The 27,878-nt window shown below is 41.7% G+C and overlaps 2 protein-coding genes and 1 long non-coding RNA gene across 3 annotated transcripts in view; 2 read left to right on the top strand and 1 right to left on the bottom strand.

Moving 5' to 3' along the window:
- The window catches only part of mylk4a (myosin light chain kinase family, member 4a), a 56,382-nt gene extending 40,478 nt beyond the window's left edge, over positions 1-15,904 (bottom strand). Inside the window, exons 1-2 of the mRNA XM_088644033.1 lie at positions 15,775-15,904; positions 963-1,215 (exon numbers count right to left, since the gene is read on the bottom strand). Of these exons, the coding sequence (XP_088500159.1) occupies positions 963-1,215; positions 15,775-15,830 (309 nt within the window). The 5' untranslated portion in view covers positions 15,831-15,904. The remainder of the gene's footprint in view (positions 1-962; positions 1,216-15,774) is intronic.
- Positions 2,295-27,854, top strand: wrnip1 (WRN helicase interacting protein 1). The gene is made up of 7 exons (XM_088644035.1): positions 2,295-3,130; positions 12,440-12,634; positions 15,837-16,069; positions 21,232-21,449; positions 23,986-24,141; positions 26,024-26,103; positions 26,670-27,854. Exons 1-7 carry the CDS (start codon positions 2,492-2,494, stop codon positions 26,949-26,951), a joined length of 1,803 nt encoding a protein of 600 aa, XP_088500161.1. The 5' UTR covers positions 2,295-2,491; the 3' UTR covers positions 26,952-27,854.
- On the top strand, positions 3,137-8,758 carry LOC148657582 (uncharacterized). Its single transcript, XR_015941002.1, has 2 exons — positions 3,137-3,915; positions 8,394-8,758. It is a non-coding gene; the product is annotated as an uncharacterized LOC148657582 (long non-coding RNA).
- Positions 27,855-27,878: the final 24 nt, after the last annotated feature.

Below are 27,878 nucleotides of genomic sequence, written 5' to 3'. Positions count from 1 at the left end.
TGCCGTATATTTATTAATTCTTCCATTTTCTGACTGCTTTATCCAGTCCAGGGTCAGGCAGGGGTGCCTGAACCTATCTCGGCAGGCAATGGGCACAAGGCGGGTACGCCCTGCACAGCACGCCAGTCCATAGCAGATAATATGTTTATATCCTTTCTAAACGTACTGTATACACCAGAGATTTCTGTCTTGATTTTCCAAGCGGGGGGGAAGGAATCGGGTATCTCTCATTCGCTCGGAGCAACAATAGCGCCCCCTGCTGGAGCAATGGTGTTGCAGATTTTGTCGACTGCACGGATGGCAAGACAGGAACATCGTCAGGGAGGTACTGCGATTCCTGACACACAGACTACATTTCATCTTTTAAACCGCATTCGCATTAAGAAACACTTTCGGCCCGTAATTGAGGGAAAATTCCTAGATGGATTTCAAAAAAGGGTTTAAAAAGCAGCTGCAGTTCCACCCGTTGACAAGTTGCAACGGAGTTTTAGAGCTCGAAACTCTTAAGACAACAGACAAAACGCATTTAACTGGGTTATTTGTGATATGCAGAATATAAGTATTATTATACCATTTATAATGAAAACTTGTTAAGGTGTGAATTGTGTACAGATTTACTTGGTTGCCCGTTCTCATTATCATCTTAAACATCAGAGCCCCATAGTTGCACGTACAGTATATATGTTTCTTTCTTTTCCGTAGTGGAGTCTATGGACAGACATGTTCTACACTTGCAGATATCCTCTCAGTGTTTCTATTCCTTATGTATCTGCATTTGACTTTTGCAGCATGTGTGGCCAAGTCTGCTCCTGAGGCGGCCTACATTTGTGCTAAGCTTCAAGTCATGCAGACGTGCCCCCTTCAATGCTACGAAAAGGACCTGCAACGTTTTAAAGAAGTGACATAAGGACAGTTGATTACAGGACTCATGGAACAGTTGAAAAAAAGACGACTTATCCTACCTCTTCCAGGCCGGCCTCCGGATCACCGAACTTCCCCTCCCAGAAGCTCCGCATGGTTCCGACTCTCTCCAGATAGTGGAAGAAGGTTAACTTCCCAAGTCGCTGGCTGTTAGACCTCTGGTGGATGACTTTGAGCCTGTCCACCTTGAGCGAGCGACAGCCTTGTACCTGAGCCTTCTGCTCCTGCCCTCTGTCTGCTCTCCTCTGGGGAATTACCTGGGCTCTGGTTTCACTGGCCTGCTTGGTCTTCAGACTGGGAAGACAAAGGGGAACAGTCAGGAAAAAGAGTGCTCTGACTTTATTGTGACCTCCATGAGCACTGCAAATTCCACTGGCAATCCAGCACAGAAATGCACAGTGTAGAGATCTTTACATAAACACAGGATTCATTTGTTGGAACCGCTGTCAGAGAAGACATTTACTGTCTAGCCTTAGTTCCACTTTACTTCTGGCATGTAAATTGTACATACTGTACACATACACCTGCAATTATCTAATACCAAAGAAAAGGTTAAGCTGCTGCATCTCAGGATGTTACCTTCATCTTTCAGGCTGTTTCTCAGCTTGTGGCATGCTGATCCCGAGGGGAACCCCGGACTCCAAGAGGACTTGAGCTCACAGCACCCCTGACTAGAATCCATCTGTATTGATCTCTGTCCTTTTCCACAGAAGCAGCGTTCCAGACATTCGGCTCTTGTGATACTGTGGGTAAAGCTCACCACTGAAAGGTTCCTGCACGTTCGTAACCACCCTGGGGCTGCAGAAGTAGGTCAGATTCCAGATAGCATTTCTCATTTATATTAATTCAATTCAGTTCAGAATATTGTGATGAATATATTTTTAGTAAGTGTTTGCAGTTACATGCTGGATCAGGGCTGGACTAAATGGCCTTAAAATAGCAAGAAAGGACTCTGTGAATCTGTGATTTATGTGTTTAAATGTATTTGTACATCTACTGTACTCTAAACCGACACAAGTGTTTAGCATTATTATTATTATTATTATTATTATTATTATTATTATTATTATTATTATTCGAAATACATTGGCAACACACTGGGCAATACATTCAAAACAATTAGTTGAAACGGTGATATAATTATCTGATCCCTTAAGTACACGGTACACGGCAATTTAAGTTTTAATTTCGTCAACCCCATGAATTCCCTACGAGGGCACTAAAGGGATCAATGAAAACATCACTTTTATGTACAGTAATATGTTGAAATGAAACTTCTCGGCCACAGTTAATCTACGAACTTCCTTTCCACCTCTAGCCGATGTAATTTGGTGCAGTTATTGAGGACTACAAATCCCAAACTACACCGGCACGACGTAAACGTCCGCCTCCTTAAGAAATGATCGGTTTTGCTTCTTTCTGCTGCATCGCAGAAGTGACCAAACTGAAGTGAACCGGACATGTACATTTCGCAGAATATACTTGAATGAATATATTTCTCCTCTATTTAATTTAATCTCTCAACCAAACAAAAAAAAAAAAGGAGGCGGCGCTAAGTGTGGCGAGAAACATGGCGCAACAAAATAACCCGGGAGCTGTTCAGTGCCCAGTGTGTTCACAGGATTTTGAAGCCGCAAGCATTAATTCGCACCTCGACGTCTGCCTGCTAGAAGCGGAGCAGGGAGACCAGAAAAAAGACTGCAAAGCCGACACGCCGCCTTGCAAGAAAAGTCGCACGTCCGCTGACACGGCGGCGGCTGAATTCACGCCCGGCCAGGGCGCGCACTTGGCGGCGGCTGCAAGCCGCAGCGCCCCGTCCGCCGTGTTTTCCGTGTTTCAGGGCAGCAAAAGGACCAAACCGGGCGAACCCCATGCTTCCGTCTCCTCTAAACAGGGGGGCTTCGCCAACACGAACGGGGCCGACCTGAGCCCGAAGGGCGTAAAAGCCCCGGGATCTTCCCCCAGGGGGGTGCGGGCAGCGGGGGCAGATGCTCCCCGGCCGGCGGCGAGCGGGGCGTCAGCCTGCGCCCCCCGGGGTCCCTGCGTGTTGGAAAGCGTCAAGCCGCTGGCGGAGAGGATGAGACCGGACACCCTGGAGGAGTACTTCGGGCAGAATAAGGTCCTGGGAGAAAACACGCTGCTCAGGTCCCTGCTGGAGTCGCAGGAAGTCCCCTCGCTGGTGTTGTGGGGACCCCCCGGCTGCGGCAAGGTACAGTATGTGTACTGGAGGAGGGGGTACCGAGTGGGTACCTGGGCTGCCAAAGCCGGGACACAACTCCTTTCCTCATCCCTGCCTGACTGTGCAGCCTGTGCTCTCTGTGAACCTCGCTCTCACTCCTTGCTATAAGCAGAATAAATCATGAACTCGGAGCACAGGGGGAAAAAAAACAACAATAGGTATTTTGCACAGTAGTTGCGTCGGTTTGCACGCAGCCATATTCTTAAAACGAGCTGGGTCGAAGCAAAACGTTTATGATCTTTTTTTTTCCCCACGTGGTTCCAGGAAGTCGGTGTGTCCTGTAGTTTGCAAAACGTTTGTATTGATGGCAGATCCGAGCGGTGGCCGCCTGAAATCAAGGACGTTTCTTCTCTCTGTCCAGCGTTTAAAACGCATACAATCGGGAGCTCCCAGAAATTGAATTCATTTTTTCTTTAGGGAAAAATATCCGAAGTTGTAACGGGGAGGAAAGTAGAAAAAGTAGCTAAATAACACCCCTTTCCTTAACTCGTTTCCTGACACCCTTTATCCCTAACTCGTTTACTATATATATATAAGAAAGGTGAGCTTGGACATTGAAATTTAATATAAATCTTTTACGTGGATTTTCAAGGTTTAGTTCCCTTTGGCTGTCAGTGTAGAACATTTCCTTGAGCCCCTGACCTGCCCTGTAGCTGAAAGATTGAAGATGAACAGACATGGACAATTTACCATGTACAGTATCAAACACTCACAAAATACCCTAATTATTTGTGCTTAATTCATGATACCTATAGGTAGGCTGGGCAAACGATTTTTAATTTTTTTTAAAAAGAAATAAAAAATGAGATATAATGATGTGTTCCTGCTTAACTTAGACATTGCACGACTTTAAAACCTATAAAAATGGGTTACGAGAGTTAAAAACCACTTTTTATGCGCGAAAAATGGGTGATTTTTCTTCCTCGTGATCAGCTCAGAATCTCTGTGTACGCTGTAAGGTTTTTACTTCTTAATTAAACGTTTAAAATACACGAATTTCATAAAGACAACACACGTTTCGAAGAGAAAAAATCCCATTCTTTTCTCTTCCTGTTGTGTGAAACTCATCAGCAGGTCTTTTTTTCCCAATCAGAGGCTCTGAAAATAGCGTACCGCCCACTGCGCTCCGTCAGAGAGGGGCGCGGCACCGAGAGAGGGAGGAGGCGCGGAGCGCAGCAGTACAGAACGAACGTTCTACTGCCTGGAGCGCTTATGGCAGCGATCGCGTCTGCATTTATAACTTAGTTTTTAAAATTAATCAAGCAATATGAAGCATCTCTTTTTACTTTTAAGTCACTTAATTATCATTAAGCACAGCTTTCTCACCACCTAGACTACTTTTTGATACCATCCTTAGACAAAGCAGAAACTTCTTGTTCTGTCTAATGACATTACAAGTGGAAAGATTACAGAATTTAATCGTCTTTAAATTTGTTACGTTATACATTTTAGAAACGTTTCATCCATACAAACACCACAAAACTATTCTCGATTGTATTTCTGAATGGTATGTTACACTTAGTTCAGTTTTAATTACACCTAATTAAGAAAGTTAGGTGTTAGCATAAACTATTAGCAATCAATATTAAATTTAGCACTGTAATAAGTTGTTGCACTTTCCCCCGCATCTTGTAAAAATATATTTTCATTGTTCAAATATACATTAAATCTGACTAATTAAATATAATTCAAAATATTTTGCTAACAATGTTAACTGTTTATAAATAATAAATTGTATTAACTAAAGAGTAGGATGGCACAGTTGTTAGTATGCTTTTTGTTTTGTTTCTTTTTCATAAATACAACAGTAGTACCTGATGTCTCAGCGCCTTTCAAAATTAAATTATGCATGCAAACCTGTGAACTAGAAAGATAACTAAGATATCCATCCATTTATAATGGTGGCAAAGTGGTTAGCATTGCTATCTTGGAGCACTGGGGTCCTAGATTCAATTCCTGCCATCCTGTGTGTGTGTGGGGTTTGCATGTTCTCTCTGGGTTACATGGTTTTTCTCCATATGTGTGATATGACTCCCTCTCGCACTCCAAAACATACTGGTAAGTTAATTGGTTTATGGGAAAACTGGCCCTGGTGTGTGTGTGTTTGTATCTGTCTGTCCTGTGATGGACTGGCGCTATGTCCAGGGTGTATTCTGCCTTGTGTCCGTTGCTTACTGGGATAGGCTCCTAATCCTCTGTACTGGATAGAGATTAGAAATGGATGGAAGTAAAGGCACTGTGTGGATTGAACTATACACAGTGTTAGAAACCCACTATGAAATGGCAGCATCTCACTGAGAATAAAATATTTTATAGTGCTGGCTTAAGTAAACAGCCTTTCCACCTCTCTTGCACATCAGTATCCATACCTAGTTATTTAAACAAATTGCCTCTAATTATAAACATCTTAATATGCTGGCTCTGTGGATCCGCATCAGCGATGTTTGCCCATTCCTTCAATTCATGTGCATCCAACACACAGTTCAATGCTAGCAACTACACAAAATCTAAAATACAATCCTCATTTCAGTATCTATGTAAACATACAGTCTGTTAACTTCATCATCTTCATCAAAAGTATGCCTAACCCCATTAGGAAGTGTTCTTGTTATCAGTGTATTCCTCAGCTATCCCAAAATTATCTTCTTACCAACATCTCTAGTTTTTTATCCTGCAATAACTCAGCCAACACTTAAATCTCGAAAAGCTGCTTGTGTTCATTTCTTTAAATCACAATATCATGTGTAAATACTGTCCATATAATACTCTGCATTGTGGAATAATAGTTTATTTTAAAGGGAACTAGAGAAACTAAGAACTAGAGAAATCAAGAGAGGCTTTTTTTTCTAGAATTAATAAATGCACATCCTGTTCACTGGGGAAATTAAATCCACACTGAGCAATCTTCAATATGTTCAGAATATGACAGCGAGAATCCTATCAGGGATGCATTACACCTGTTTTCAAGTCCTTGCATTGGTTACCTATCAGGTTTCGAGTCAACTTCAAAATCCTCATCCTCATTCAGTACCTACAGTATATGGCTTATTATCTGTCTACTCCCCACCTTTGTCCGTCTGACTCTGGTCTTCTAGCTGTCCTCAAGAACATCTACATTCTGTGGGTGACAGGGTCTTCTCTAGCTGCACCCCAGAGCTCTCAATTTGTATTCCGAGTGATATCAGTCACGTACCCTGAGTGCATTTAAATCTAACCTCAGAACCTTTCTTTTCAGAAGACTTAGTGTCTGTATCTGCTTCATTTTCTAATTTTGGTAGCACCTCTAACTGCTTTTCTTTCTTATATGTATTTACTTTGTAATCTGTGGTCCTTTTATCTGTTTTTATATCTACTGTATTGCTTTGAGATGCCACTTTTAAAGGTGATATATAAAATAAAGTTTTTTATTATTGTTATAGAGAAACATGATCAGTTTTCCCTGGTCCAGATAAAAAGATCTAAAGCATACTAGTTTGTCACTCTTCTCATTCCCTTTGCTAAATAACTTTTCATACTAATCTGATCAATCTAACTGCCTGTTTTCTGTGCTTTCTCTATCCTGCTAGATTTGCAATTATTCTGAACATTTTCTTCTTGAAATAACTCATTTCTAAATACCTTTTTTCACTGTTATCATCTTGCAGCAAAGCTGCGACAAAATATACACTTAGCACAGTTCATCCTGCTACCAACATTGAATAACAAAATCTTAAGATTTCTATATTTATGTCTTTATTTAGTGGTTTCATTAGTGACAAAGGCTAAACTTTCTTGGAAAAATGTCTTTTATGTGTTGCAGAAAAAACTGACTTGCTTTAACAAAGTATGTTTACAAATCCTTTCACCTGGCAATCTACCTGAATGCCCAACTATCTGAGAAGCCCTCCATGAAACCATGGTTGCTATTAATTCATTTAGGGCTTATTGACAGAATTGCTGTTTTTTATGCATGCTAATTTTCTGATTCCTCACTCTGTTTCATGTTTATAGATAAGACTTTATTGATCGTGAAGGGAAATTGATGTACATGATGAACATGTTTGCATGTTCTTTTGTAACATACACCTTTTTGTGATTTTTTTTGTATATCTAAGCAAGTGTTCCTGCATCCCTCTTCTGCACTTTAGTCATGGCTTTTTTTCTGTTTGCTTATTTCAAAGCAACACCTGCTCCATTTCTAAAACTTTTTACTCATGTGCATTTTTGTATTTTTTACACCTCTAGCACTTTAACATCCTGAATTTTCATTTGCCTTAATTTGTAGAATGAACTTGAGTTTTAGCCTAAAGAAGTTTTCATTATCTTTTGTTTCTTTTCCTACAACTGTTATTATTGATCAGCGAATTATTGTTCTTAACATGACTTCATTCAGCCTTTCCTGAACGTCTTTGACAGGCAGAGAGAGTGCTGTTTCTGGTGCGATCTTTTGCAGCTGACATTTCACTGTTTTAAACGAACAAGAAATTAGATTGCTCATAGATCACTTATCCTATATAAACACAGCGTAATTGCCCTCCGAAAATCCTCTTTTTCTTGTTCGTTTTAGAGACCTTGATCGAAACTGATTTTAGATGTCAGAAAGGATTTCTTTTCTCTGTATTTCCTACATTGCTTTGTCGAAATTTTAACTTTATATCTAACTTTATATCTAGGCTCAGATTTCAACTATAAATCGTACAGTAATTAATAGCAGTAAATACTGATGTTTTGCGCCCTCTTACCACAAAAATATATATGTTTTGTAGCTGGGATGAACTTTATTTCGTACGCGTAGCTACTGCGATTCGGACACGAAGCGGTTAAAGATGGCGGCAAATCAGACACCCAGAGGGGGGGGGGGGGGGGCGTCTTCTCGCCTCCATAACTAAAATGCCAAATAGGAGTGGCTTAAGCGACATACACAGTCGTGTAACTGACAGTTTGAGGTAGCCTATCGTGTCAATTTCGCTTTGTTGCTGATAGGTTAAGCTTTCGAAACTCTGCCCCAAAGTCATGTGACTGATTTTTCGCCCTGTTTCGTTGGTTAAACGCAATGATCACAAGCACCACCATGGTAACTGGGATGTGTAGTTTTTAATTCCGTTTGAATTATAACTGTACGTACTGTCTTCGTATTTGGCCAGGGCTTTAAAGAGAGGGCGCGCCAAAAATTTTCGGTGCCGTCGTCTCCGCTTTAAAGGTACCCCCGTCGCGGAAGAATTCGATCTCGGGACGTTTGCCCAGCGTACTATAGGTTGAAAGAGGTATAAATGTGAGGTGTTCTGAATCCCAGCAGCTGGTATAAATTTAATGCTAATCTGTAAGCAGGTTCAGCATTTTTACTAATGTTATTAAGAAAGTCTGATCAAGCTACGAGCTCCTTTGAAGGTCTGTTGGGCTACGTGACCAATAAAAATACTAACTTGAAAACGTTTGTGATGCAAATGAGAAACCTTCTACCTGATCTGTACCTATCACATCAGGTGAGTTCAAAATGGGTTTGTACTCGGACAACTTCGTCGGCTACATTAGTGTAGAATCTGATGTTGCGTATCCCCTTCCTCACTCCTATTTTCATATTAAGGCTGTTTTTCCTCATTAAAACAGATTTAAAATTTACTTCATCCGTCTTGTTTTAATTCTTTGGCAGGTTCTCTGTGTGATTTGCTATATAGATATCCCAATAATTCTATAGGGAGAAAACGAAACACATGTACTATATGTTTAGAACGCGTTTTACTTAGGAAATTAGCATTTACTCCTAAAAGGACAGTATTCACTTTCAGAATTAAAGGTGCGTTTTAATTTAACTGCCGGGCACATGCAGGGGCTTTTCCTTCTGAGTAGTGAGAAGTTGTGTGGCATGAAATATGTCTGTGACCTTTGACAGACACCTGCTACAGAGAAATAACATTTTGCTAGCCAGGGTATCTGCTAGAGTAAGCTTAATGTGAAGGAGTAACAGTATATGGTCCGATCCTGCTTACTGTGTACCAGAGTTCATTTTATGCGAGCTGTTGGAAGAAAGGAGACATGCAAAATGTCTTCTCTGTATGATCATCTGTATACACTATTAGTTTAATATTCTACTTAGATTGACATAACTCCCTTATATTTTCAGTATTGCATCCCAGTGTATTGTTTGAATAACGCACCCTTCCTTTGCCACGAAAAGGTTTGTAAGGATTGTTTAAGCAGAGCAAAGATGTTTTTTTTAATCAACCAGTCTAATTTCAGCATTGGTAAGAATTTACTCTTATAAAGCCTGTATCAAGTATGGTGAATAAAGCTAAAAGCTACTGGAGGTGAAACAGAACCAGCTCCTGAGAGCTTCACAGCTCTGCTTTTGGCATAATTGGCCAAGCAGAGATCTGAAAAGGGCAGAAAGAATAAATGGAGAAATAATACAGAAAGAAGAAGGCTACTCGACCACAGCTTGTCAAGGCATAGTTTAACAGACTTCTTAACAGGAGTTCTTAAAAATCTTTGGGGAGTACGTTTATTATATTGGAAATATCGGACAAATTGTAAGAGTCTTCCTGCTTTGTAAGAGTTGTAAGAGGGCAGAGGAGCAGGTACAGTAGTTGCACATTGGGGAGCGAACCCTGAAACCGACTCGAGTGCTGACAGATGGCAGGCTAACAGAGCCCTTGCAGCTGCTCTGCTCTGTCCTGACCTATTCTTATACGTGCTGCTATTTCTGCATTCTTGGATTGGGAGCAGAAGCTGAACGGAACGTTTTCAAATGATCTTAAAACCATGTTTTTAAAAATGGATTTTGTTGAACACACAATGCCTCACTCATGGCACCTGTGATCGTATTCTTTGGACCATCTATGCAGTTCCTTTCTTTCTCCGCACTTTAGCTTTCCCATCACTTTGCTAAAGGTTTGTCGTGGTCTCACCTGTCCGTGTAACTTTGTTCCTGAGCTCCCCTGACTCGTCACTGTACTTTTGAGAAAGCTCTGAATTGAAAGTAATATTAAGGCCTGGCATGCCAGGCCACCACTGTAACTGGCTCACTCCTCTTTATTGACTATTGCAACATACAGTACTGTGTGGTTAGCCTATAGAACAGTAGTCTCGAACCCTGGCCCTGGAGAGACCTAGTCCAGCAAGTTTTGTAGATCATCAGTTTCTAAAGATATGGAAATATTCCATTTCGAGCAGTTAAACAAGTGATCTGTTTAGTTAAGCAATTTAGAGACCAGTTAGGACAAGAATCTAAGTGCTCTTCAGTCTTCAAAGTCCAGAGCTCTCTTAACTGAACAGATTATTTCCTTGATTTTTTTCAGCAGTTTACAGGTGTTGCCAATCTTTTAAAAAAAAAAAGTGACCTGCAGTATGAGAACCTGATTGGGACTGGTTGAGTCCTACGTGTGTATATAGATGGACATTTTCTCTTCACAAAGCCAGTTAAGGCTCTATAACATAATTTAAAGTTACTTAAGTTTAACTTAATTCATCCAAGTTCACAAGCAGACGGGAAGTGTTCAGGTCAATTTTTCGGAAAATAGTGCCGGAGTGAGCAGACAGACACCTCATAACCACCTGCTGGACTTCCTGTTGGCACTTGACCTATTGCAGGCTTACATAAGGACCATATAACATATAATTACAAATACATTTACTCAGAAAAAGGCAGGTTTTTCTTTCTGCGGTTATTTTCAAATGCCTTAGCTATTATTATGAGCAGAGAAAAGACTAAATTAAAGAACTGAGAGGAACAGATGGCCTTGATTTGCCTGTTTCCAATACCTCGTAAAGCAGCTTTTGAAGTGGAAGAACAACATTGCATAGTTGGGGTTATCTGTGGCACCCGAGGAATTCTGGCCTGAAGTGCGTTGCCTTTCTTGCTATGCAGAGAACCGGGGATCCTGTTAGATGCCGGTCATTCCAGACAGGGTCAGCGTTGAGTGCCAAATTTACCGTCAAAACATGACTCATTGCCCTTGCATGGGTATTGAGTTTCACCTGCGCTATTTTTGCCATTTATTGGGCAGGATTGAAGGATTTACAATACAGGACAGATTTGTTCAGGCCACGCTTAAAAATAAATGAACCTCATGCTCCTACAAATGCAGGAAAAGTTCTGGGGAGCAAGGTGTCACTCTTTGTCAGCCGTTTAGGACTTATTTGTCTCTATATTCCTGTGCTGGTACAGTGGAACATTGAATTGTGAAATCTGAAATAACTTAAAATATTGAAATTGGTCACCACATGCGATGTCTGTTTTGTTACTTAATGAACTTGGGTGATAATTCAAGCATGTGCAGTATGAACTCCAGTTGCCCCTGAAAATACATTTTACTTAGGGTTAGGCTTTTACGTAAAAAAAGAGAATGATAAGTTCATGATTGTAAGAAATAAAGGAGCTGAAATGGTTTTCATGATAAAAATACGTGATTTTAGTCTTTTTTTAAAATTAAGTTACTACTTAATTCTGATCTGTAAATATAGTACACAAAGGAGCTTTTTTATGGCAGTATGGAAGGGAACAAGGACAAGACACAGCCGCAAAGTGATGGATTAGCTGTTACTACATGTTATATAGGCTGTTTATTTAACTTTTACTTTCTCTTGTTGCGATACCGTTGTTGAAGATCCTGAATAATGGGAATTGAAGATCGCTAAATGATAAACTTGCTTTTTTTCCTCATCTATGCTATGCCGCAATAATAACAGTCTAAGCTGATATACAGCAGAAAAGACACTTATGGTTTTGAGTAAATCGTTTGTGCTAGCATCACACAAGTCTTTTACAGAGCCATGAAATGCAGTATTGGGCTTATTTACAGTATGGCAACAAAAAAACTCTCCAGATGTGACACGAGGTGCCTCAGAGTATGTTCTCAATGTGAGAGAGAAGCGTTCGCTGAAGACCCTGCTGCGTGTCCTGGTGTTGGTGCTGCTTCTGAAGAACTGCCATTATAGACATTAGCCCCAAGTGTGCCTCGCTTTTAAATTCCGTTTCTCATTTCAGCGTTTTCACTTGGGTTTCTGCTCTTCGGCCAAGTTTTCAGGGCAGCTGCAGAGGTATTGTGTCCACTTGGTCCTAAAGCCAGGTGTAATTCTGTTTAATTATATTCAGACAGTCGAACCTTTTTCAGTATTACAAAGAGGAAACACGGTTTCCTAGCGATGTTCTTCATATAACGGGACATTAAAAACATAATAAGTGAGCAGTCGGTACCATCTGTTGCCATTTTCTTCCGGGAAGCGTTGGCACAGAGGTACCGAATGGTAGTTCGGCAGCCTGTGAAGCGCTTTCTCTCGTATCTTTTCTGGTTTTCCTTGCAGACGACGCTGGCTCACATTATAGCCGGTAACATCAAAAGGAACGGCGGGGCTCGCTTCGTCAGTCTGTCGGCCACCAGCGCCTCCACGGCCGAGGTGCGTGAGGTGATCAAGCAGGCGCAGAACGAGCTGCGGCTGTTCAAGAGGCGGACCGTCCTGTTCATCGACGAGATCCACCGCTTCAACAAGGCGCAGCAGGTACGGCGCCCCCTCCACAGCGCCCCCTCCAGGCCACAGGCCTGCCACTGCAGTCCTCCTCGCTGATCGCAGGCTGTCAATCACTGAAGCAGCGAAGAATATCGCCGTTGAGCTCATCTATATACGGGTTGTGGTCTTTCAGCTTTCTTGTAATTTATAGCTGTGGTGTTAAGCAAAAGAATTGTGTACATAAAGCGTACATACTCTTACCGCTAGTCAAAATTGACTCGTTTGTTTTAGATGTTATTGGACGCTCGATTGTGAATGATTTAATTTCCCATCTCTTAAGTATGGCACAATGACAGTCGCTCCTTTTCTGCCTTCTGAAATTAGACACGAAGAATTTAGCGACATTCAAAAAGTGTTTTTTCTCCCAATTTTAACCTTTAACTCTTTGCCTGTCAGCACGTCTCTAATCTTCCCACCTGCTGAAGGATAAGAACATCATCATGGTAGATTAAACAGCTGTACTTCCATGAAGTCCTGGTTATTATGTGATGGGAGATCTTTAAGGAAAATTGGGTTGCTCTAGGTTGAAGTTTTGTTGGTGGACAAGTGAGTGGCTCGTCTGTCTTCTTTTGTTCGGCCCAGACATTTCAAACTGAAGCCTCAGTATGGTAAAGGGGGATACTGTGATATGGATTTTCTCCTACTGCTGAGATGTTAAAATGAAGCCCTGACTGATTGTGTTTGAAAATGATCTCCATGGTATGGGGAAATTATGCCACAGTGGTTTCCTGTTTAAATTCCAGTTTGTTGTGGTAGTCTACATACATTTCCCAGTGTGACTCCTGAAATTGATTCTCACTTCTGTTTGTGCTCTGCTGTGTCATTAGATGACAGTGCAGAAAGACGGCTCCACACTAGTGAGTTACTCTCTCCGTGTGCAAGCAAGTTATTTTTCCTGGAGTTATGAAGACTACTGTAATGTATGGCATTTTGAAAGCATTTTTTTTTCCAGTAGATACATGTAGATGTGATGCAAGTGATAATGAAGGTATGTGCACAGTAATGCTAGAAATGGAAATCAGTTAAAGTACTTCACAGTTGACAGATTGCTGGTGATTTCAAACTAAATATATATTAATATTTAAATATGATTTAATGCTAAATGTGGATTTCTGTACCTGTTAGTTATTGGGTGTGTCTTCTGTCTAAAATACGTTCTCTCAAGCTATTTGGGAAAAATGCTTTTCCAGATACAATGATGCAACATAAAGCATTAACTTTCAAATGGAATCTTTTCTTTTTTTCAAGCCCAGAATTTATTAACAGGCCAAAGTAAAGGATATGGATTTCCATAATTCACAAATCTTTTTGTCTTTAAAGTTAGTTTTTGATGCGTCTTGACAAACAAAAATTCAAAGAGTCCTCTGCTTGTTCTTCGTTTTTTTTATGAGATGTCTCTTATCAAAGCTGACATTCACCGCTGTACACCGTAGCAGTCGAATTGTCCCTGCCTGTCTATTGCAGGACAAAGTCCTAGCAATGATATACTGCTCATAGACGCAGGCGGAGGTTTGGTTTATGTTATTTGTTCCAAGACTTAGTAGCATAGCAACAGCTTCAGGTACTTAGTAAGTTGAGTCTGGATGCCAGTGACACCTTCACAGTCTGCTTAACAGCTTTAGCTTTGGTGAAAGTGTATATCCCAAAATACATTTGGAAATATAAGCTGTAACAACAAAGCTAGTGTAGCCTAGATTGTACTTTTTGTTTTCAACTTTGTTTTTCCAAGTTAGAGGTTCTGTTAGCACCATGTTTTGTGAAGTGCAACTGAGAGAGTTTTGATCTAAAGGTTTTTAATTAGGTTAATAGATTGACCCTGTGATTTCTGATACACAGTTTAAAATGTGTGCTTACGGATTCAGTTTTGTTTCCATGAAAGCTCTTGCAGCAGCAAAATAACATTTATAAAGTTTACTTATGTCTTAGTTTTAGTGTCTTTCAGTTATCAAAATATATTTATTTCTGCGGCATATTAACAAACACATCCACAAAAGTTATGAGGATTTTAAACTGTGAACTCAAGAGATAATAAGTAATTTAATGTTTTATCTTCTGGAAAAAGCTTTTATTGTGTAACATAAAAAAACTCATGCACAGCTCACTTTGTACATTTTTTTAATTTTCAGAAAGTTTTAATTGTGCAGTGGACATAGAAATATTTTTTAGAGCTTTCTAACTAGGCTGCAGCTTTAAAGTAATCATGACACATTTGAGATGAAAGGTGCTGGGGAGTTATTTTGCGTGTGCAAAAGTAAAGGTTGGAGGCAGAGGGAATATGGTTTTGGAACATTCCTGCTTTGCACTGTGCAATATGAAATCACCGAGAGACTGTACGTTTTGTCCCACAACTGTGGCAGGACACACAACTATCTGGAAGACCCCGTGTTTCATCCAGAACAATTCACCTCAATGTTGGGGGAAGACACCTCCTTCCAGGTTATTTTTGTATTGAGGCAACAGCAGCTGTGTTCAAAACCAACCACACAATCAGGAGACCGTCATTTGTGCAGTGATTACTTGTGTTGAATAATATAAACCACATCACATGTAATTTCCAGACAGGCTAGAAACATTCACAAATGGCGAAAAGCTATACAAAACAAAATTCTAGGTGTATCCCATTTAATATACAGTATACACCTTTGAAATTGGGGGGTACATTTCTGGAAGTGTGGAATAATCCCTTTACAGACTGACTGTAGGATTAAGGGGAACATATGGCATGAATACATTTTTCTAAAACTGTGTTTTATTTCTTCATTTACTGTGGTTGTGCCAGATTTCAGTGCTCTTTCTGTGTGTGTTTTTTTTTTTTTGCATTATAAATTTGTTTTGTCCTATTTCTTAATCGCCCCAGACAGACTTTTCACACTTGTGGGGACGTTTTTCCCCCAAGCGCACGCACGTGTGTTCCCGAAGAACAGTTGCACCTCAAAAGTTCGACCGAACGGTTGCCTGCCTTGCGTGCATTGTGCGCAGAAAGCAATGTCAGGGCTCAGCTTTCCGAAATGGTGTGACAGGGACTCCTCCTGCGGAGAGCAAAGTGCTAAAATGTAAAGCTCTCCCGATAAATTCCGGACGCGAATCTTTACAATGCCAGGTGGCGTGAGCCAGAAGGAGAGCAGACTTACTGTGGGTATTTCGGCGCGTCGGCGATGCCAAGCACCTTTTTCTCCTTGCCGCCCATCTCCAGGACACCTTCCTCCCTCACGTCGAGTGTGGCACGGTGACCCTGATCGGCGCCACGACGGAGAACCCCTCCTTTCAGGTGAACGCGGCCCTCCTGAGCCGCTGCCGGGTCATCGTCCTGGAGAAGCTGTCCGTGGAGGCGATGGAGGCGATTCTGCTGCGGGCCGTCAGCTCGCTGGGGGTCGGAGTGCTGCAGGGAGACCGCGCCGACTCCGAGGACAGCGCCGACAGCTCTGAGTAAGCACCCGGAGAATGCGACTGGTTAGCACTGAGGGTCTGGAATCTCAGAAGGCTGAGTGTCGCCAGGAAAGAGGAGAGAGGGGGCTGCCTGTGGGGATATCTTTGCAGCCATAGGTCAGGAAGAAAGGCTGCATTACTGCAGAAACAGCTGCACAGCTAATCAAGGGAATTCATGAGTTGTAGTGGGAGGGAAAAAAAAAGCTTTTTTTCTTTTTGTTTTCCACTATAAATGCTTTTTGGGTTAGTACATTAATTTTAACTACTGGATCATCTTGTCTGCTGCTATATAAATTCGCTCAGGTTTGTCACGCTGTGTAAATATCGTGGAGAGCTTTTTCATATCTGCGGGCAGTAAGAGCGCGCCTTGTCCTGTTGGTGTGAAGGCTTGCTTTTGAACACATTGGCTAGAAAGATATTAAGAGAATTGAGCGGTGAGGTACTTTGAAGGGGGCGAGATGTAAATGGATCATTGCTAGTTGAAGCTTGAGAACTATTTGTTTAAACAGATACTGAGTTCTTGTAAAAAAAGTGCTTTATAGGCCCTCTCTCTAAATGATGAACCCATGTGCACTTTTTTTAAACTCAATTTGGTAAATCAGGAAAAAAAGATGTATTTGATGCTGTCCAGCTTCTTTGTGTTTGTGTAAATGTATAAACAGGTATTAATAGCCTGGTAAGAAGTCTACGAATATGGCCCTTTGTTTTTCCAAGCTCTCATCTCTTAAGGTCAAAGCTGGAAAGTTTGCAAACTAATATTATAAAGCCGACTAATTGTAACAACGGGAACATTGAACCATAGAGGTCACAAACATCCGTTACAAATGTGAAGAACATGAAGTAAAATTTTGCATTTTTGGATAATGCTTCTTTCAAGAATACCACAAATGTTGGTACATAAATTTAGTCTAAAAAAGGTTACTACTGTATGTAATGGAATCTCATACACACGTGATGTATACAGTCCCTTAGTCAATGCTGGCTACATTATACAGTTTAAGATACTCTTCATATCATTGAGACTGGTCTTCATGGTAAGCTAGACTAGACTAGGAGATAAGCTGTTCTTTTTTCAGGGGATCTTATTGATTAATCACTGGTGCATAACTCTGCTGATTTTTGGTTTTTGTGACGTTCAGCTGGAGAACTGCACCTGATAGAGTCTTGATCTGAAAGCACAGAACAGGTGGAGCAGCTGACATTCTCTCTCTTTGGCTTGTAGCAGCAGTGAGGGGAGATCCTTGCCCAGATAGAGATAAAGCAGCTCTAAATGATTCTCTTTTTTTTTTTAAATATCTCGCAAGTCTGCTTGTTTGTCCATTAAAGTTAAGTCACGCATCAGTCTGTTGGCTGTTGTCTTGCTTAAATTAAAGGAAACAAAAACTGAAAGCTACAGTTGTTTTGACAACTGTGAACAATCGTTAGCAAGGACTATTTTTAAATGTGCGAAACCATTTAGGGTTGGTTTCACATACTCTGATTCGCTCTTATTTTTGGCTTCCTAGTGATCATCTTCATGGTCTTACAGGCCAATCTGAGCACTGAGAGTATAGAGACTAAAATATTTGATGTATTTATGTTTAATTGAAAAAAGCCGCATGCGATGTTACACGTGCACTAAGGTAGCTGTTTGAGATGCCAAAGCAAGAACAGAAACTGTAGTTTTCTTATATTGGAAGTTGAAATTATGATTATCCAAATGAAAGCACTCAGAACACGGAGAGTTTCACAATCGTTTCTTTTTATTGTGTTGTCACAATGACAGTGACAGCCAGAACTCTCAAATCCAGTCCTCTTTTTAAATAGTCTCACACTAACGTTACAAAGATTATTGCTAGGGTAGAAAGCCCTGGTCATAGAGCGCTCTAATTCAGCTTCTTATCCACTTAATTGGCTCATTTAAGATATTAAGGTTTGAGATGAAGTGAGAAACCAAAAGCACTGTGGCACTCAAGGACCCTGGGTTACTGGATATATAGATTAGCAATTTTAAAGATATACCCAATGCATCTACAGTAACATAGTATAAGACTTTCAAAAAAGACAAATTATTAGTTCTTTACTATGTATTGTGCCAAGATTTTTAAAGATGACTTGTGACGATGAAGTTTTTTTTTTCTATACTAAGGTACGTACAGTACTCAGTGCACATAATTATGTCCATGTAGTGTATCTAGGCCTATTCTTTTAAATTTCTAACATTTTTTAAATGGTTTGCCATCAACGAAGTCAGTACAGAGGGCACATATTGACTTCAGAAGCTTCCTGGATTTCCCAGCATGTCAGTAAAGCATGTTATGTGAGTTTCAAAACTGAAGCACAAATGTTGGCTTTCTAGAAATTCATTGTTCAAGTTGGACACGAGCTGCAATAAGACAGAATTCACTTGGTAGCTCTCTTTCTTCTGCCGGAGACCCTGTGGGCCACTGTGATGCAGACTGCTCTGGTATCACTGTAGATGGCATTGGCATTGTTCCGATCGTTCTCCAGATTAGACAATGAGGTGGAAACCGGAGATTATGTGAATGAGCTGCTGTCTTGGGCAGCAGTTGTTCCTTTGGCCGTGTTCCTGCCTTTTGCTTTGTAGGGGGAAATAAAATTCCACTGGGCTTGAAGTTCTGGCTGTCCTTCGCCACAGTGATCAAGCTTTAGCAGGGCTGGTGCTTGTCGAGGGCCAGCTGCGCATGATGAATGGGTTTAAAATGGGGAGAGGAATGTCCGTGAACAGGTTCTCGGGGGCACTGAGTGGGCCCTCGCTGTTTCCTTCCCTTGTGCTGGTGCTCCTCCTGCCACGTCTCTCATCCATTGTGCTTAGGAACTGTGCCATAAATCTCCACTTGAAATGTCCAGTACAATTAAAACCCATTTAATGTCCCTCCTGTTAACAGCCTCTGATATTTATATCCTCGAATTAAAATACCCTGACCCCAATTTAACAGGTAGCCTAGTCACCGAATTAAATTCTGTACTTGTACACCCGTCTCACTTGCAGGAACATAACTGTTTGGTGAGACACTTCAGCCAGGCTCTTCAATCTGAATTGTTCCAGTAAAATACCCAACTGCTTAAATTTAGTTAGATACCCCTGTTCCAGCCAGCTCTCATCACGTCTTGGAAGCATAGCAGGGTTGGGCCTGGTTAGTGTCGTGAAGGGACAACAAGAGGGAAACACCGGTTGTGGCTGTGAGTGTTGGTGGAGCAGTAACTGAGACTTTTCTGCCTTTGGGCCACAATTTCACAACACGTATTGCAGAACACCAGACTACCAGGACACTGTGTGGTAGATGGTGATGTTGTTTGGTTAAGATATTAAACTAAATTCCTGATTGCTTGGTTTAAATATCTCCATAGCACTGTCACTGTTAGACTGGAGCTCTATTTTCCTCATTGAGGACAATCTGCCATAGCTGTAGTTCTCCATTAATTGATGAAGAAATTCCTCAGTTCTCCACCAGATGTGCTGTGCACGCAACAGCAGGTATGTGTCACCCGTGTGATGGGTGAACTGGGTCCCCTTTCTCTCTTTAAAGCATTTTTGGATCCTCACTGCTATACAGTATAAAAACGTAAAGGAAAATTGTCCCTTTTTGGAACCTCTTCCAGAGTGTTTTTTTAACTTGTTCTTGTGATGTTCCTGTTTATGTTTTGTAACTAAGCAAGGCTGAATGAGCCCAGCTATTTAATATGTAATAAAATCAGTGTTATTTTCGCCCTGTTGGAGGGAGTTCAGTTCTTCCATTTAGCAGCCACCCGTCAGCCTGTACAGAATAAAATAAGATGGACTGGAACACCCAGGTACAGCGTCTCACAAAGAAACAACAGGACTTGTTGTACTGTATCAGATTATGCAGATAATTTTCTGGATTGAATATAATTTCTGGATTTCCAAGTCCCAGCAGATTTACATGCCTAAACAAAACCAGTAGCAAGCTGCTCGTGTTGCTGTTGTCAGATATGAAGCACAAACCAGGGGTTTTTAAATCCTGGTTCCAAAGGCCCGTACACCTAGTTTTCATTCCAGCTGAGCCTTAAATAATTATAGCCTTAATTAGCAAGGTGTTTGATTGGAACAAATGCAAGTTTTCTTTCTTGTCCAAATGTTTGGAATTATTTTGGTAACTTCTGAAATTCAGTAGTTTAAAAGAACCTCTGTCATTTTTAAGGGCCATACAAATTGTTTGAGTGTTTAAATTAATCCCTTTAAGACCATTAAGAATTCAGTTTATGGACTGAGAGCTGGCTGGAATAAACATCATGCAGACTGTTGATCATTGGTACAATATGCACAACCTACTGTACACTGCATAAGAGGTGCATAAATATCACAATTAAAGGAAAAATTGTATCGTATAAGAACTCTTTCTTTTCACTTAAAAAGGGAGAAACCTAAAAGGAAAAACTGTGTTCTTCCTTCGGTCAGGAAAGCTTCAAAGGAATGTCTCTTTTCAACTTTTCAGGACTACCAAGTGCAAGTGGAGTATAAGATGCAGTAAATTTTGGCCGCTTAACAGCGGCTCTCTGCTTCTGTGTCTTAGGTTTCTGACACTTGCTGTCGAGTTTCAAACTGAAAAGGTAATTTCAAGCATCTTCCACTGACCTTCCATTGAGCCGGTTAAAAAAAGATGCACTGGGATCTGCTTACCCATATTACACTTCTTTTAAGTGCCACTCAGTGCATTAACATACCCACTGAAACATGATGAAGTACTGTATGGTATGCCAAATAAAAAGATAGATTTTCATACTGTATGATAGTTAATAAATCAGGACAGGCAAGTCTTTTCCTTGTGGTGCTGATCTGCAGCTCTGTACCATTCTTGGCTGTTATAATGTCCTTGTCCTGTTTGTGACAGTAAGATGCGAGCTACTGTTTCCAGCTGGGTTTCTGTCATGGCAGATGCTGAGCATGTGACATTTAAACTGACTGACATTGCTGTAGTCCCTGTTTTTTTTTGCTATTAGTTTGGAATGCTCCTTCTGTTTCCATCTGCACTGGTGTACTTGGTGTGCCTGCCTTTATCTCAAAAACTTTGCGTTTTCCCCAGAACCTGTTCTCACTTGGGCACAGTGTCCAAAGAGGCTTTGTAGGCATCAGGGTTTCCTCGGTTTCCACCTCGCCTTTTTGTGCGTTTGCCCTGAAGACTACATTTTGTGTTTTGCAGGCCACGGATATACATTGAACAGAAGGCCCTCAGCACCATAGCTCACCTGTGTGATGGTGATGCCAGAACCGGACTGAATGGCTTACAGCTTGCTGTACAGGCCAGAATCAGCGCCGCCAGGCTGGGCCAGGCCAGCGAGACGACTCAACCCATTATAATCCAGGAAGACCATGTCAAAGAGGGCCTCCAGCGATCTCATATACTGTATGACAGGGCGGGTAGGTCTCGTCTTGCTGACCGTTGTTTATTTTCTTATTGCATGAAAAGAAGAATTTGCAGGAGTTGCATGGTTCCTAAAGGGCAAAATCCTTCTCTGTTAGAATAATATGACGAAGTGATACACGATTGCCCACTCAACAATTTCCAAAGTTGCAAATACTGCCAACGCCGGATGTTTTAGGAGTAAGCTGCACCTCTACAGTACATAGTAATTTTTTTATTAATAGATTTTTAGAAGAATTTGTTTATATCTTTAATTTCAAAGTGGAATGATGCAACCACTAGGATTTGATTGAAAGTGCAGTAGTAACTTAGGCATTCTCTGGGGATAAACTGGCAAGCTTAGTGCAGAGTCAGCCTTCATGACTCGGAGCATAAGAACACTTTCAGATGACAGAAGGTCAGTAGCTATTTCACCTCATCCAGCTGTTTCTTGAAAGAAGCCAGAGTGCTGGCTTTTATTAATATGTCTGGGTAGCTTGTTTCGTTACCCCACAACCCTTTTTTGATTTTGTCAATGACTTTGAGGATTTGAATCCTGTAAGTTTCCGGATGGCAATTCTTTAACTTTGCAGTCCCTCCCTCTTCTAAAACCAGCGCCAAGTCGCAGTGTGCATGAGATGCTGCACAATGTTGTGGTGTGTTCGGAGTTTGCATGATCATTTACTTTTTGTCTTAGTATCAGTCCCTTTGATTTTAACAGCAGGCTCGATGCCTGACACAGTTTTCAATTCCTAGTAACATCTGAGCACTGTATGGCTGCGTACCACAGAGAGACCAGCACCGTGAGTTTGTACCGCTGTACAGAGGTCTTCATGAATCACCTGACAGCTGTTGGAGTGCTGGGGGAATGGGCTGTTATTGTTGTTATATCGGATGCCAGACAGGCTGGGTTAGTGAAAGCATCGCGTGTCCCGTGTCTCCTTGTTTCCCCGCTATCCTTCCCTGCTTGCACGCTAAAAGGAAAAACCGGAGTCCCACAGGATGAGTTCCAGGACGCGGTGTTCCCTTCTCTCCCCCATTGTCAGAGACCACCCGACGCCTCTGTCAGGGCTGTGACCAGAGCCCAGCTGTCGGGGTTATTAGCGTGAGCTCAACTTGAAAGCCAGCGCGACGTTGCGCGGTTCTGTCGTTGTTTGTGTTGGACCGGCGCGGCGAGGCAGAGAGGGGATTCTCCGAGGAAAAGCCGTCAGGAATAGTATCGGCGGAGAGCGGCATGCCTTCGATACTGTGGCGTACTGGGGTTGCGACTGCGGCATCCGAATAATCAGCCGCATGAAATTCAAAAGATGAAGATAACGTTTTGTGTGAAGAGATTGTGGGAAGCAGCCACAATGCCGGCAATGATAATCCGTCTTCTATCCCCTGGGATTTTGTTAGGCTCGAATACCAGTTGTTTTAGACACAAACTCTTTTCTAACCACGGGACACAGGATTTTCAATGAGCGCTAGTCTCCCAACAAAATCGGTTCAGTGCTGGATTTAGTACTGAATGATGATCTGGGTTATGTAATGCATTTATATCCAAAATGCCCAAATATATTGAAAATTGCAAGGGATAAAGAAGACCTTCGCTATTGGTCGTCATTATCATTCACATAGTGTCCTTTGCAATCATAATTAACGTATGAATTAGAGTTAACTAAAGTTGCGAATCAGTGCATTACAAATAGGTTGTTCCTGCGTATTTATGGCATAGCTGCTCAATTGTCTCTTTCAAACATGTTTTGTAAGGTTCTTCTTGTTGCTGATTTGATCAGCTTCAGACATGATTTAAACCAAGACATTTAAAAGTGAGCAAATAATATTTACGGGCAATAAAATAAATATCTGTCGTTTAAATATGACTTTTATATTTAATAATCTATTCAATAATATCAAATGTAAATACGAACATTCGGGCTTTATCTCCTAAAAGCCATGTCTGTTTTATACACACAGTGGTCAAGGGGTTCGACATTGGTCATGATACACGTATATGGATGGGAATAGAAGGAGAATTGTCATATATTTTAGATTATATATTTAAAGTTTACATTTTTATTTGAGCTCAGCAGAATTATGGTAAATTCAATTTTAAAAATGGATACACTTAACCAATCTTGTATTTTTTTCTATTTTTTATTACTGCAGTGTTCATAGCTGTTTGATACAGACAGTAAGTACAATAACAGTCTGTTTTCTCAGGAGCCCTAATTAGCCGGATATAGTATATACTGTATATATACATTTTAGTTTGCACCTCTTTGAAATCCTCACTACAGCAGTCAGTAAATCTACCCGGGTGGTTTATCACTTGTCCAAATGACGCAGCCTTACTAATCCTCTGAGTCACAAACGGCTCAGGTGTAACAAAGTCCCTTTTAGCCCTGGTCTGAACAGAGAGTGAGGAGAACAGTGATGCGTGCTGCCTTGCACAGTGCAAACCTTCACCGCGGGGGTGACCTGCGGACAGCTCCGAGCACACTGGAGCCCCTGGGTACAGGAGCACTGACTGCCTGACTCAATCAATCCCCGATTATGTTCCTCTTAAAGGCGAAGAGCATTACAACTGCATCTCTGCCCTGCACAAGTCCATGCGGGGCTCCCATGAGAACGCTGCCCTCTACTGGCTGGGGCGCATGCTGGAAGGAGGCGAGGACCCTCTCTATGTGGCTCGAAGGCTGGTGAGATTCGCCAGTGAAGACGTAGGTAAGGAGCACTAAAGGTGGCAGAAGGAGTGGTTTAGACATTGTGTTTAACCGGCTCCGGCCATTCCCTTGTAAATTGTTGTGGAGCAGCTCCTGACCTGGAGTTTCAGCTTCTGCTGGATGAAAATCTTTGTGTTTTGGTAGAATCACAGCACTTAATAATAATAATAATAATAATAATAACAATTCCATTCCCTTTCTGTCCACTGCAACATTCCTTTTCCTTTTTGCCTTTCTGATATCCTTAACTTACTTTGCTTGCAGTTCAATATACACCTTTTCTTTAACTGGAACTTGTTCGTTTTAATGATTTTACAAAGTGCTTTCATTCACTTTTTTCATTTTTTAAAATTATTTTATTGAACTATTTTATTAAACTGCTTTCTGGCCTATGACTAACTTATTCATGGGGTAATCCGGTCCTTTGCTTCAAGAAGAATATCTTTAAACTGTTACCATCCTCTCTCAACTGATTCCTTATGTATAGTACAGTATCTTATGCAGTTCTACTTCAATTGAGATAATTATTAATTATTTTTAACTTGCTGTCTATTTTTAAACAACAGATTACAAAGACACTTACCTGATATCTGAGTCTATAAGACCTGTGGGGAGTCGGTGGCTTACAACTGACAGCCAAGGTCTTGATTGTCGTCTCTCAGGCACACTCCCACTACCTAGTCCCTCTCCACCAAAAGCAGTGAACTCTGCTATGCCAGAAGGCCAGACTCCCAGCATGGGATACTTCAGTATATTACTGGGTGTCTTAATAGTAATAATCCTTACACTTATACAGCGACTCCCTTCCACCACCACCAGTGTGCAGCATCCACCTGGATGATGTGACAGCAGCCATAGTGCGCCAGAACACTCACCACACACCAGCTCTCAGTGGGGAGAAGAACAGAGTAATGAAGCCAGTTCAGAGATGGGGATTATAAGGAGTCCATGATTAGTAAAGGCCGATGGGAAATTTGGTCAGGACACCGGTGTAACACCCCTACTCTTTTCAAGAAACACCCTGGGATTTTTAATGACCACAGAGAGTCAGGGCCTCAGTCTTACATCTTCTCATCTGAAGGACAGTGCCTTTTTACAGTACAGTGTCCCCGTCACTTTAATGGGGCATTAGGACCCACACAGATTGCAGGGTGAGAGCGCCCCCTATTGGCCCCTCTAATACCTCTTCCAGCTGCAACCTTAGTTTTTCACCAGGAGGTCCCCCATCCAGGTACTGTCCAGCCTCACACCTGCTGAGCTTCAGTGGGTTGCCAGTTGTGAGTTGCAGGGCGATATGGCTGCTGGCGAGATACAGTATTACCATTTGTGCATTTGTGTTGTGCTTGCCTTGGAATCAATGGATAACTATTTTAATCTCAAAGCATTAGTGTGCAGCGCTAGAAGTGGAGGCTTGGTGTTCTTCCAGAAGGCTTTGCCTACTAAGGCACTCGAGCAGGTGGAGCCCTATAGCTGAGGCATCGTCAGCATGAGCTGGACTGTCATCAGCCGATGGTGATCATAATGCAAAAAAAAAAGAACAGGAATTCAAAATGCATTTAATGAGGCGGTGTCCAAAAAAACATCCGTCATTATGTCTTTTAACTCTTTGTGGTTGTAATTCACAATTCAGTAGCTCACAGCCGTGAGGTTTAGGCAGGCTTAATAAGGCCAGAGCAGCAGCAAACCCAAGAACCCTACTGGCCCCTGTGAGTTTGCAGTGAGCTGTGTATCTCCCCCTACTGCGGGGTTTTTAGCTGTCTTGATGGAAGGCGGGGTATGAGCTTTAACAAGGTGGCTATACACCCATAACCCCTTGCGTGAAGACGAGCCCCCTGCTCTTGGTTTGAGACGCACTCCCATTCTTGCATTATTCTCCTTTGCAGGTCTCGCCGATCCGATGGCGCTGACTCAGGCTGTGTCGGCTTTTCAAGCATGCCATGTCATCGGGATGCCCGAGTGTGATGTGCGTCAGATCCCTTGAGTGCAAATCCTTGATCCACCTTTTTTAGATATTGCAGTACTCTGCTGTCTCTACTGCGGCTGAAAAAACCAAACTGTACTTTCATTATGTTAGTTGGTTTAATCTCTTTCTGAACGCAGCATGTGACAGTCACACTATGACAGTCTCCCAAGGCAACTGAAATCGAACTAAAAATAACCGGCATTGTGCTAAAAGGTGCTTTGTGGTTTTGAGAGAAATTAAGGTCTGAGGTCCTTGGTTTTAAGGTTAAGTTATGAAACTGCATCAGACGTTTGCTAAACTGTCTGAAGTGAGATGTGAGGAGCAGGATGATTTTAAAGGCTCTTTCTTTATGGTTTAAAAGTTCTAATCCTGTTAAAAGGAAACAGTTGCTGTAATTGTGGAGATAAACCTGAAGGCTCCACCGCGGAAACGCTGTGTTTTCTTCTCTTTTCAGCATCGAATAAACCTATTGTTCCTATTCGTTAAATGCTGCCGTCAGTCTTTCAATTGGCCTAGTTTGTCCTCTTGACCTTGATGGCGCTGTTGCTGTGACTTGTCCCGCGCAGGTGATCTTGGCCCAGTGCGCGGTGTACCTTGCCAGGGCCCCCAAGTCGGTTGAGGTGTACAAGGCCTACGGTAACGTCAAGGCGTGCCTCAGGAATCACCAGGGCCCCCTGCCGCCTGTGCCTCTGCACCTTCGCAACGCGCCGACCAGGCTGATGAAGAACCTGGGCTACGCCAAAGGCTACAAATACAACCCTGCCTTCAGCGAGCCAGTGGAGCAAGATTACCTGCCGGAGGAACTGAAGGATATCAGCTTCTTCGACTGGACTCCTGCCAATGTGTAACCCTGCCCTGAGGCCAGGGCAATACTGAACACGGTGTTGTCATTTGACAGGAGCGCTTTGGGCTCAGCGGGCATTGATACCGAGCTGAATGAGAAAAAAGAAACGTCGGGATGTGGTAATTAATCTGCTTGGGGCAATGTGTCCCAAACGTAAAAGGTCAAATTCTAAATACGCTCAGCACCTTGACTCGGTGCTAGTGTTCATTGAGATATTGCCAAAAAAAACACTGAGCCAGGCGTTGTCACTCAAATCAAATTAGGTTTGAGCATGCAAAGAGCATGAATCACAGATGATGCAGCTTTTTTGAGGACAAAGGGCAGGGATGCTGAATGGTGTCAGATGAGCCACGTGTGAAAGCTTGCCCTGTTGTCCAAGTGATAAGTGAGAAAGTTTGTGTCAGCTTGTCTTTGGCTGTGCTCGAGACAATCATTTTAAGAGGTTCTTATTGATTTGTGTCTGTAAATTTCATACATTTTCCTGCCGGTTAGAATGTTATAGCTGGACACATGTACTGCCAGACTTTTTCAACACTTTCATCGCAAAGTAGAGTGCCCTTCAGTTACAAAGTGTTCCTCGTTCTGTAAGAAATACTTGTTCAATTTGTTCTTCTGCAGCAACATTAGTACAGTATGTGCAGGCTTGCTATCTTTTCTCTCACTGGCAATCTGAACAAAAAAAAAAACTGTCAGCCTCCTAAAAACTTTAAAATATACAACTATACGTTTTACACAAATATGGGACTCGCATAAATATAAAATACTTTATGTTAAAGTTTAAATATGTTTTGTAAAACTGGATGTAAAAATAATGTACTAATGGTATTTTCTTAAGTCAAAGTGTATTTCATTTTGAAAATAAATACAAAATCGATAAATAATTTCTAATAAAATGTATTATCTTTAATTTGAACGTTTGGTTCACGTTTTT

Source organism: Lepisosteus platostomus, chromosome 8 (genome assembly GCF_059453375.1).
Source record: "Lepisosteus platostomus isolate fLepPlt1 chromosome 8, fLepPlt1.hap1, whole genome shotgun sequence".
NCBI classification, from domain to species: Eukaryota; Metazoa; Chordata; class Actinopteri; order Semionotiformes; family Lepisosteidae; genus Lepisosteus; species Lepisosteus platostomus.
Note: the sequence above shows the minus strand (reverse complement) of the source record. Positions and strands in the feature narration are given on the sequence as shown.

Bases quoted from the DNA above. Each gene is read 5' to 3' on its own strand.
- wrnip1 (XM_088644035.1), top strand. From the start codon at position 2,492: ATGGCGCAACAAAATAACCCGGGAGCTGTTCAGTGCCCAGTGTGTTCA. The intron at 12,635-15,836 runs GTACGGCGCCCC...GCCCATCTCCAG, and splicing joins GCTTCAACAAGGCGCAGCAG to GACACCTTCCTCCCTCACGT. The intron at 21,450-23,985 runs GTAGGTCTCGTC...TTCCTCTTAAAG, and splicing joins TATACTGTATGACAGGGCGG to GCGAAGAGCATTACAACTGC.